At 34.4% G+C, this 12994-nt stretch overlaps 1 protein-coding gene across 2 annotated transcripts in view; it reads right to left on the reverse strand.

Annotated features, from left to right (window-relative positions):
• EYA4 (EYA transcriptional coactivator and phosphatase 4) overlaps positions 1-12994 on the reverse strand; it is a gene marked incomplete at its 5' end in the record, with an annotated part of 266943 nt that overhangs the window by 126091 nt on the left and 127858 nt on the right. For both annotated transcript variants that reach the window (XM_080807217.1, XM_080807216.1), the window contains one exon: positions 3541-3590. In XM_080807217.1, the coding sequence (XP_080663343.1) occupies positions 3541-3590 (50 nt within the window). The remainder of the gene's footprint in view (positions 1-3540; positions 3591-12994) is intronic.

Consider the following 12994-nt stretch of genomic DNA (forward strand, 5'->3'; position numbering starts at 1 on the left):
ACAAAATGGCTGAATTTGAGTTTTATTTCCTCTCTGTGTTCTTGAGCTCTTCTTGGTGACAGTGCTGTATGAGTTTGTGACCCAAACAGGAAAAAAGTGAAGGGAAACCAAATCCCACCAAAGAAATCATTCAGGTTATCATGAGGACTATTTTGACATACACAGCCATATTTGCATACAGGATATTTGTTACAAATGCAATTACAGAATGAAATAAAAATTATTTCCTCAGCTCTTATCGGAAAGAACTGGAAGTAATAAAGTTAAAAGTATGTGAGACTTACAGAAATTTCCATTAGCTTCACTTGTCCAGAATCTATTCATTACAGTATAGTTAAACGAGATGCACGTATTTTCAGAGAAGACTCAAAGGAGGCACAAATCTACACAAATAAATTCACCATCTATATAGGGGAAAATCAACATAAGAACGATATTTCCATTCATGTTTTGGGATCGTCTATCTAGTAACAGACAATTTTAGGATAAGAGAAAATGTATGAAAAATACGGATTTTAGTTTTCTCTCCTACCCGTTTCATAGACAATATTAGTTTTAGGAACAAAGGCCAACAATCCTATTACGTGATTAGCAACATGGAGGAAAGCTGGGAAAAAAAAAAAAAAGTCAATTTTGCTCTGAAGCACATCATATCCCTTGCCATATGACATCAAGTTCAATATACTTTTAGGAGTCTGAGAAAATGTAGTCCCTAATATCTGACTTCTAGTATATACATATAATATTATTTCTAAGAAGACAATTTTACCTTCCTGACATAGGTTTGTAAAGTCTCTTTTTCCCAATCTACCAGTCACATCTGCAGCCCAAACATTTCTTTCCAAAAGAGGAATTAAAGCCAAGCAAGACAAAGAATTTGCTGATACACATGTCACCCTAAGAATTTTCCTTACCAAGTCTCCACACCCAATTTAATTACTTCCCTACTGTAAAAACACTTTCCATCTACATTTATTCTAATCTTTTCAAATCCAAAACCAACACACTATAAAGCTAGCCAAATAAATGAATTATATTAGCTTTAGGTTCCAAGTGAGGCAGCACTTTATAAGGCCATGGGTCTCTAGCTTTCATGCATTTTATGCTGATGCAGTGTTTCATTTGGAGCTCAACTCTTTACTTTAGATTTGTTTAGAATAGAATTATCTAGCCCCAGGCTTTAAATCTCAATCTGAATCAATCAATCTCTTTCTCCTTTTTTCTCTATCCCAGTGCTCTCTCTCTTTCCCTCTCTCTCTTTCTCTCTCTCACACACACAGGAGAAGGGAGGGAGGGAAGGAAGGAGAGGGAGAGAAAGAGAATACAGGAAGTTTTGTGGTTGAATGAGCACCAAAGAATGTACCCATGTACATATACTGCTAAAGCAATGCTGCCTGGTGTCCATAATAAAGGCATTTTGGGGTGTGTGTGTGTGTGTGTGTGTGTTTAATAGGTGATAAAACTGAACCTCAGTCTATGCATACAATAAATACTATTTTGGGCATTCTTGGATGCTTTGACTATTCAGTAAGTTATTGTATCATTTTTGTGCAAAATGATATTTTGCACAATGCAATTTTTTGTGCAAAATGATTTGTGCAAAATGATATTCCATCATTGCTTTAACTAAGTGCCAGTTTTAGCACTCTAATACCTAATAGCTATGAGTAAACAGAGAAGCCAAGAATAGCCATGCCTTTATGTTACTGACACTTTCAGAGTGTGGAGACTGCCCCCTGCACCAGAAGTTAGGAGAGGAGACGAGCCAAGACCAGACCAACCATCTCTTGGTTTCCAGGAAATAAAGGCAGTTTTCAATTTTTATATATATATATATATATATGTATATATATATATGTGTGTGTGTGTGTATTATAATTATATATTAATATAATAATATAGTCTATATTATAAAATAAAATATATTTTAAATAGTCTCTTAAAAATAACCACAGTTTAGCTTAGAAACAAAATTGTACTTTTAAGGTCATATAAGCTGGGATTTGCTAGATAAAAGAGAATGATCTAATTCTGGTTTAAATACACTGAGTTCAAAATTCTCTGTTTTTCCTCTAAGTTACTGATATCAATTATGAACACAACCAGTTTGGTGGCTTTCTGCTTGTTTAAGATTTATTTAAGCATAACACCATGTCCAAAAATCCTGAGTGGACTTAAGGGAAAAATTTTTGATATAAAATATCAATAAGGATGATGATAGTGCCTCTTTAAAAAAAAAAAAAAACTAATCCTCAAGATCAGCTTTGCAAAAATTACCTAATTACTTAAATAACAAATCATAGGTAGGTCACTCAGAAAGGTCAGCAAAATGATTAGGAAGGAAATGCCCACAAGGATTAGAGCTTAGACCTTTCTTTCTCTCCATGCATCCTGGAATTACTCTGCTTTTTAGGAAAACCTTTAAAGGTTCATCCATTTCCTAATGCTCCGATAAGCTACTTGTTTATATTTTGATATCCAATTATAAAGGACAAAGATCAAAATGTCAAAGAACAAATGTCAAAAGTCTTGTATCATATTTGTATACTCTTGATGATCCAAAAGAAAAGACCATTTACAATCATTTTACTATAAGATGTATCAGAGTTAACTATAGGAAAATCATACTGCATAAAGTGAGGGAAGAGTTATTCAAACTGTCAATGTTGGCGCAAAATATACACTTGTTCTCCAAAAAAAAATATATGGTGGTCATAAACATTTCCCTTAGATGTTGTGTATTGCTGTATTACACCAAGACAATCACTTCTTACATCATACACTGGAGCAAGGAGGACAAAAGAAACTAAGACCCACCTCACCATTAAATACAAATTTGCAATAAGCTAAGTTATAGCATTAATATAATATCCTGGTTATGTTTATTATTGTAATGGTATTTATAATACTTCTTAAAATTCTAGCCTGGATTTTTAAATGAAAATCTGGAGGCCTGAAAATATCTCTTGGGCATCCAGTCTAAGTACAAAAAACGAAATGGCACGAAGTTCCTGTATGTGGTGGTCTGACCACCTTATTGGATCATTTCTACTTGCTCCAAATAACCCAAAAGAGAAGGTCAAGTCAATTTTGATTTTTCCAATTTGACAGCATTCTCAAAATCTAGCAATGTTTTATCAAAAAAAAAAAAGAAAGAAATACTATAGTTTAATGGTAAACAGAGATTTGAAAGTTATTCAGTTTCTGCAACAATTTCAGATGTGAATACATTATAAGAAAAGATTAGAAAGCAAAATGTAGCTGAGGTCATAGAGTAAATGCTAATGGAAGAAGCTTTCAAGTATTTCTAGAGGATGTCTATTATCATTCTTTAAAGCTGACTTCAGTTGGAATCCTCTTCATTCATATTATGGCTAACAGTCCTGTAGCCAACATGAAATGCAGTTTTCATGAAGAAAAAGTTCTTAAAGAACCTCAACGTTTCAAATCACGGTTGTATCTGGAGTATGACATCTTACTAGTTAGTTCTCCACAAATGCCATTTTCCTTAGTGGAGTCCCGGCCTCCATTTTACAGTACCTGGAATTCTGAGCTTCTGAAACGTCTGGTTCTGTGCACGTTTTCTTTACCTATAAGAAAAGAGGCCTAGTTATTCTCATATGAAAACACAACTTCCTCACTCAGGTTCACACACTTGATGAAGCAGATACAGCTCTGTTCACCGAGATCTCTAGAAAATAATCCCCACACTTCTCAGCAGCAGCATGCGGGGCTCAACAGTGGATTTCATTAACCCATGATCGACGGCCACAGGCACTTCCCTAGATGCCATCAGTATGTAAAATGTTCAGCTGAAATGGCTTGGGACTAGCTTAACTAGGAACAAAGAAACCAAAGAACCAGGTTTCCCACTTAGGAACAAGAAAGCCATACTGTTCTCAATTCATGAAGAAATGTTTTTCCAATTGATACCGCTTCTGTCCCCTACCACAGTGCACAATAATAAACACCAGGTTCTGGGGGCAAAGCATCGTGTGAGCTAAAACATTCACATATTAATTTTCATTTTCTCAATCCGGTGGCTGTATGCTTTATATATTTCTCAGCATATCAATTAAGTCTCAGCAGGGCTCACAGACTTCTCACATATATTTGCAGTATACTTTGCAGACTGTATTTCCACTTTGTGGTTTTTGGCCCACAAAAAGTAAGGAATGAAAGTAACTTGTGCTTCTAGGACTTCTAGGACTAACCATTTCTGGACAACAGTGTGTGATACATTCTCTGAAAGAAGGTAAAGCACAAATCTACTGTCTTTCGCAATTTAACTTCAAGCACAGATAACTTTATCTGATCACTATGGGCTTAATGGTATATGATACGCAAAGTAGACTCAATTTAAAAAATTTCTTAGTTAATATGGAGCATGAACAATACACATTTACAAGTCTACTGTTAGACACTCTCGGTGTTAAAATCATGAGGGTCCATCTATGCAACCTACAGAATCCAAGGCATTTTAAATTCTAATGTGAAGCTTAGAGGTGAAAAGTAAGTCTACTGGATATACACCATGGGCACACACTATGGGTGTTAACAGTGATACAAAAGGCATCTCTTAAGAGTAAGTTTTGAGGGGCACACTTAACCAACTGGCTCAGTTGGTTAAGTGTCTGACTCTGGCTCAGGTCATGATCTCAGGGTCCTAGGATCAAGCCCTGCATCAGGCTCCCGACTCAGTGTAGAATCTGTCTGTTCCTCTCCCTCTGCCCCCTCATCCCCACCTCCGCTCATGCTCTGTCTCTCCCTTTCTAATAAATAAATAAAATCTTAAAAAAAAAAAAAGTAAGTTTTGAATTTTAAAGATGCAACATTGTCTTTCCAGCTCATAAAGTAATTCTCTCCTCCTCTGACTCAGAAGAGCACTTAAAAAACAAAACAAAAACTCCTATGCTTTCAAATATCTATGTCTTTTGCTTTCATTTCTAAGCCTAGACATTTTCATTATCTGGGAAATCAATTACTTTGCTTGATTAACCTCTCTCTCTCTGTTGTATCCTGTGTATACATTTATACAATAGGAAAATAAAACTGATGAGCAAAGAGATTATCATCCCTGTCTAATTATGGAGCAGCTTCTATGCTCTTAACATGGAATTCAGCACCATGAAATGGAAGGGTGAAGAAATATCTTCAAGAGGAATTAGTTAAAAGAAAAAAAAAGTTAAAAAAATGAATACTTTTCTTAAAATATAAACAAAATTTCCTACAAAACCCAAAAAGTCATATGCCCACTAAAAATTGTCCAAAAAGAAAAAAAAGCTATAAGGGTAGGATACTAGAAAAAAACCCTTATTTCCCACCAGATTATTTTGTATGATTCCTCACCAGAAACTATATGAACTGTCCAATGAATATGCAGAATCACCTCGAAGTCAATGTTACTTTCCTCAAGACTATGATGACTAGATTTTGGGACTGGCTGAAGAAGCCCCAGACCACACTAGCAAACTAGACATATATTTCCAAAGCAAGAGTCAGAACCAGATAAGCTTCCAATGGCTTAAAAAACAAAGGATTAAAAAAAAAAATACTCATGGCTTTTATAAAGCATCATTCTCTAAATAATTAACCAGAAAGTTCTGATTATTTTAATTAGCCTTAGAATAGTAATTATGATGGCAAAGAACACATCTACTAATTACTCACTGTCTAATAGTCACTTCTAATACCCATGATGAAAGACTGAAGTAGATACAGATATTCTTTATCCATATAAATTGCTAGAGCTATAAATTCCACAAAGTGATTCTTTTTTAGGGTTTCATCCATTTATTCATGGTCCAATGAGGGAAGAATAACATTTAGAATACCATGACTGCTATAGGAAAGGTCTGTACAGTGTTATGGATGCTTAGAGGAAAATCTAGCCCAGTCAAAGGAAGATGGGGATAGCAACAAAGGAAGTGACTTCTCAACTGAGTCTTAAAAAAGACAAAGTCTTCAAAGACTAAATCTGGAGAAAAGTTATTTCAATATCATGGGATTTGCCAGAGGAATCCTATTATGAAGACCTTACACATGACAAAGAATTCAGAATTTAATCTTTGGGCACTTAGGACCATTGACAAGTTTTAATAGACAGCCTCGGTAGAGATGATATAGAAGATAGTGTAGAAGTGGGGTGAAGTGAAGTCTGTAGAGACTAATGCGACAGGAGAGAGAGTTTCAGCTCCACAAGAGCAGAGATGGCATTGATATTGCCCATTACTACGCCCCTAGCCTTGAGAAGAAGCTCCCTGTTACAGTCTGAATGTTTGTGTCCCCCCAGAATACATATCCTGGAATCCCAACCCCTGGAGATTATGAAGTGGGGCCTCTGGGAGGTGCTTAGGCCATCAGGGTGGAGCCTTTATGAATGAGATTGATGCTCTCGTGAAAGATACCCCACAGGGCTCCCTTCCCTTTCTACCATGTGAGGACACAGCAAGAAGGCACTAGCTACGAACCAGGAAGCAAGTTCTCACCACACGACCATGCTAGTAGCACGATCTTGGACTTCCAGCGTTCAGAACCACCAGAAATAAATTCCTGTTGTTTATAAGCTCCCCAGTCTGTGGTGTTTTGTTATGGCAGCTCAAATGGACTCAGACACTCCCCAAATACGAGTTTAATAAGAGAAACACATTCAAGCCATTGGTGAGAGATGGTGACAACCCAAATTAAGACAAGAGCTATGAGGACAGAGGTGAGAGGATGTTTTTGACAGATATTTCTGAGACAACTGACAGAATACTATTACTGATTGAAGCAAAGTACCAAGATGAATATGACTTGATCTTCTAATCTGTCCTTGAAAAGAAATTTTGATAATACCGAAGACCAAAAAAGATGTTAACTTACAACTTCTTCAAAATACTTCAAAAACCCCTGTCTTGTTTCTGAACTGATTGGGAAAAGTGAAATGAATCATTAGGAAACTTATATGTTGATTGTGTCTTGATCATGGAACTAGAAGGCAAATGGATAGTTTAACTAAATTTGAACACGCTCTTCCATCTGAGAGATCAGCAACACCTCATTAAATGGTGGCTGCTGAAGTATGTATACTACTGGAGAATGAATATCCTTACAAAATATATAGAACCTTCTGTTTTCAGAGATCACCAATTAAGTTTTTTTTTTTAAGATTTTATTTATTTATTTGACAGACAGAGATCACAAGTAGGCAGAGAGGCAGACAGAGAGAGAGGAGGAAACAGGCTCCCTGGTGAGCAGAGAGCCTGATGCGGGGCTCGATCCCAGGACCCTGGGATCATGACCTAAGCTGAAGGCACAGGCTTTAACCCACTGAGCCACCCAGGCGCCCCACCAATCAAGTTTTGAGTTTGTTTTTGAAAAAAGTCGAAACAAGCAGGAAAAGAAGTGAGGCAGAATTTCATGCCTGTAATTTAAATCAAGGCCTAATTTTCATAAGACACACAAGGAGGTGAACAAACAATATGCCAAAAGGAAAAAGACAAATAACATTAATAAATGCTTTTAATAGGCTGCACTAATGTGAATTTTTACCCTACTTAACATTATAAAAGTACAGGCAAAATCAAAGCAAAATGAAAAACAATTACAAGTTTATTTTAAGAAAATAACTATTCAGTATGTAATCAACATAAAAATATCAAAACACCAAATTTTTGGAATGAATGAATGAATGATAGCTAAAAGTTTTAAGTGTTTATTATATGCCAGGCACAATGCTTAGGTAGAAACTATTTTTTCCCAATTCATAGATGAGAATACTGAGAATCAGGAAAATTAATCTAGGAAGCAAGTTGCATAGGAAAATTCAATTCCAGATTTATAAAGGCATTTTAACCAGTACATTAAGAACTTAAAATTCATAAACACACTACTTAAAATGTTTAAAATGAAGATCAAAATGTCTTACTCTTTGTAAGTTGAATTTTTACTACATCAGAATAATGATAATTGCTGTCATTTATTAAGCAATTACTTTTTTCCACTCACTGTGTTGGACTATGTATATATGCAATCTCATTTAATCTATGAAGACTGGTGTGATGGATGAAATCCTCCTTTTACAAAAGAGCTCAACGAGGTTAAACAACTTGTCCAATGTTCCACAGGTAGCACTAAAAGGGATGGATTTAGAATTGAATACTATGCATCAAACCTTCCTTTCTCTCCTGTGCTAGATGTGCTGGTTGCTATTAGTAGGTTTTTTAAAACTAAGAGTTGAAATTAACATCCCATGGAAAAATTTTTAAAGAACCTACTAGTTATTTCTTATAATACATCAACCATTAAAGGAATCTTTTAAATTGGGCTACTGAAGTACCCTGTCTTTATCAAGCACTGGTAACATTTAAAGTCCACATAAGCCAAGTGAAATGGAGCTTTAAAGAACTTTTCCGAATACCTCTAGCATCCAGTGCCCCTACCAATACCCCAACAAATGCAGAAAAGGTCTATTATGTAAAACAACTTGTGTGCTACTGTTGGTGTTTTACATCTGAGATACCAGGAGTGGCTAACTCAACAGTGCTTTAACTGAAAGCACTGGGGTGTACTAGGTACCATTCTGGGCATGGAGATGGACCAGAGCTGAGGAGTCCAGCAGAGTAGCCCCTAACCACCTTTGGCTATTTAGTGCAGCTAGTCTACACTGAGATACGCTGGAAGAGTAAAAGGTGCACAGGATTTCAAAGAGTTAATGTGAAAAAAATGTAAAATATTTCAGTATTTTTTATATTGAGAAATGAAATATTTTAGAGATACTGGGTTTATAAAATAATTTCCCCTGTTCCTTTTTATCTTTCTAAGGCAGCTACTAAAAAAAAAGAAAATACATATGTGGCATACACACTCTTTCTGTGAAACAAAACTGACTCAGACCCACAAAAAACCTGCTTGCGTGGGTCATGCGTTCTAGGGGAGATGACATGTAATGAATCTGCGAACAGGTAAACAAAGAATATGTCAGTGGTAAGTCCCAAGAGAAAGCAGAATAAAGGGTAGAGAACACTGCTCCATAATATTACAATAGCTAGATAATTATAAAAGTGGTTCTAATTTCATAATACTAATCACCCTTCCAGTTTTTTAGGCTGTATGTATATAAGGAATGTAAACTGTACTTTTCAAATGAATTGAAGAATGTGGGCTTTGGTATTGAGAGTCATCAACAGTTTCAATGTCTGCAAAATAAATGCAGAATATTTCATCTCTAGAATTTTTTCATTATTATATTTTTTCACTATTATATTCAAGTATAAAAAACACCTTCAAATTTTTCCTATTTTCTAACCACTTACATCCTTTGAGAAGCTTATAGTCTCCTCGGGGAAAACAGAATTAACTCATTTTTTTTTAAAGATTTTATTTATTTATTTGACAGACAGAGATCACAAGTAGTCAGAGAGGCAGACAGAGAGAGAGGAAGGGAAGCAGGCTCCCTGCTGAGCAGAGAGCCTGATGCGGAACTCGATCCCAGGACCCTGGGATCATGACCTGAGCCGAAAGCAGAGGCTTTAACCCACTGAGCCACCCAGGTTCCCCAGAATTAACTCATTTTAAAAAATTGCAAAGAAGAACAAGTTTCTTTTATCCCATCTACCATCTTCTTAAAAAGCTGGAGCCAATTATCCCAATTATTTTCTACTTAATCTTGTTGTTTATAAATCCTGAAACGTTAAAGATAATAAAAAAGGATAGAATAATAGATGATGACATTTTAAAAAGACCTCTTTTGTAACTTCATTTTTTTTGAAATGAATTTTAATGATTGAGTCTCAGAATATACAATACAGTGATGATAAAGGATCAACTCTACAATTATAAATCCAAGATAAAACTTCAGAGATGAAAGTCTGCTGATGTAATGAATAGCTCATTATACATATTTTTATGGATGGTGTGTTAGACAATCTTTATTTCTTCACTAAACTGTATGGGAAATATCGTAAATTAGATTTCAATGAAGCAAGTTTAAGGAAAAAAAGGATAAAAAGATGCATAAAAATAAAATCTATTCTCCAAATTCAAATTTATTATAGATTATTGCTTGGAAAAATCTTTGTAAATACAGAAAGTGATGCAGAGTTATTGTCAACAACAAAAATTTAGGTTGTCAACTATGGTTGTATTTCAATGTGAATGAACTCCAAATATGACTTAATAAACAATATTTATACAAATATTGTAACTGTCAGTGCCTAGTGTCTTATATCAATGTATATGTTATAAAATGTATTTTATGACTGGATTGGATAAAGTTGTAAATAATTGCCCAATAAAGCAGAATAGGTATCTAACTTCAGTTACCTTTAGGTTCTGACTTAGTGAAAATAAGAGATTGCTTGAAATATCAATTGTTGTGACATTTCTCATATTTTCTAATACTTAGAAAGTTGGTTATATCTGAACTGCAAATTATGTAATGGAATGAAAAAGTATTTTCTTGTAATTATTCCAGCCGTATTCTAGGAATATAACTTATACTCTAATTAAATACATTTTAATTAGATGGTCCTTTTAAAAACATTTAATTCTTTACAATTGAACCAGCTGATACTTTTATGGGCTTCCTCAGATCATCTTGTTCTCAAGTTAGTAGAATGAAATAAATATGAATTAAAATATGTTTTTCTATTTTACTTCAGAATGCATATAGTAACATAACTAAGAAAATATAAAAGTAGGTGTCTCAACTAATTTTTAAAAATTAAACCAAAATAATAATAGTTGGAATATTCAACAAAATACATAATTTCTACTATGGAGGCTTTTGCCAAAAATTATTCTAATACTTACTTGGAATAGTCAAATAGAATATGTGCATTTTATAAATATGATATTTACAAGTGAACACCACTCCAGAACTTAGCGTTGGATAGATACTTTAATGAGGTAATCTATGATTATTTGTACAACCAAGTTTATAATTTATGTTTAGAAGATCAGCATAGAATTGCTCTTCTGCTAGTAGTCTCATACAAAGGAAATTTAGACACTATCTCAACTGGCTTCAACTGAAATGTCCCCACATTTCTCAACAAGACTTATTTTACATTTTTCTATATGTTACAATTCATTTCTTCCCTTCTAAAAACTTAAGGCATAAAAACATCTTTGGAACACAGAAGTTGTCATGTAAATTTTTAAAAATATATCACTATTTTAATATGCCCACACAAACTGAGAGGCTTCTTAAATAAAATAAAATAAAATAAAAATAAAATAAATAAAGTAAATAACATAAAATAAAATGCCATTTTGCCAGATGGTGGTCAAAAAATTAAGTCTTAGGGACAGACTTCATAAAAATCTAATTACTAATAAACTAAATCTACTTTTATAAGGTATCACTCTTTCTTAGAAACAAAAATCCTGTGGTTCTGAAATGCGTACATTTCTAAAATCCTTCTCATGGAGTTCGGAACATTTCTTTACTCTTCCCTTTAGTTAGCATATCCCTTTTCAAGCTCTTTAACATTGCTTCCCCAAGCTTCTCCCCTGCAACACCAAGTATCATTTTCCCAAAGCCCAAAGCTTTTTATTTTCCCAAAGCTATTTATTTATTATAAAAGTGAGGGAACTCTACAACATAACTGGAAATCTACATCCACTTCAGTTCAAAGAAAAATTGCCATATCCTTTTTTTTAACCGCTATACATAGATAAAATACAAAGATACAATTGAATACTCTGTTTTTAACTGCGACACTAAACAAAATAATCACATCTACTAAGAACAATAGGGTTAGAGCGTTAATAAGTAAAAATCCACAACCAAAAACCTGAAGTAGAAATCATTTTACCCCTCTGGTATTGGACTGTCATGGGCAAGATCTTACTTGATTTCTGGCCTTGAAAGCAGGGGGCCTTCCAGGACCCAGGTTTGGGGGAGGGAAATTATACAAAATCACCCACTGGGGAGGAATTATATTTTAAAAGTAAAAAATCCTATAGGCTATAACTCTTCATCAACTTCAACTGTCACAATAGCGTTCACATTATTTGAGAGTTCACTGCAAGGTTGGATATATTTAAAACGCAACTTAGTAACAATGACTCAGGGAAGCAAAACATAATTATATATGTACAGCATACAAGTATTAAATCAAATGTCAAATCTCATAAGCTTTTAGAATTTGGAAGCACATTCTCTCCTTAATTATGCCAGAGTCCTTTGTCACCTGCCATAAACTCCACATACACTATATGAAATATCCAGGAAAATTTCAAACTCCTTCTAATGGTATGTTTTTTCATTATTACCCAACAGGGACTATATCAAAGGTAACATAGTACTTAAAATGCCACAAAAGGAACCATAAGATGCCTTAACGTATCATGTTACAGCACATATGAATGGTTTTTTTTTCCCCCTTCCAAGTTTGGAAGCAAGACTAGATTGTTCAACCATGATACTCTGTCTAAATATGATAGATACGTCTTAAAAAGATTTTTTTTTTTTTTGCTCTCTCAAATGTGTACTATAAATACCTAAGAGATATTTACCCATAGATCTTGGTCTCATTTATGCATTATATTTACATGTTTCTCTGCAGTCCTGGATGTCACAAAGCAGAGAGTATTAAAACAAGAAAACAAAGTGGAATATTCAATTCTAAACCAAGAACTAGCACTTAAGGAGCATAATGTTAATTTGGTAGAAGCCACTGCAATTAAATTCAAATTGCTGACTTTACTATATATTTCCTCTATGTACCAAGAAGGAATAATTCCACCTACATTAAATATAAACATCTTTTAGCCTTAGATTTCTCCCTATTCAAGCGAAGATTTATGAATTCACACAAATAATGCTTTAAAAATAATATTAAGAGTTGACCTTATTCTCCCTACATAGAGAAGTCTTGCTAATGTTTTTGGCAATGTCTTCTGTGTCTTTCTGGGGTTCCCCCCGCCTTTTTTAAAGATATTGGAATGTTTTGGCCACAAGGTTAAGAAAAACTTCCCCATTTATCATGACCTGCCACGCACAACA

This window comes from Martes martes, assembly GCF_963455335.1.
Source record: "Martes martes genome assembly, chromosome: 6".
In the NCBI taxonomy this organism is placed as follows: domain Eukaryota; kingdom Metazoa; phylum Chordata; class Mammalia; order Carnivora; family Mustelidae; genus Martes; species Martes martes.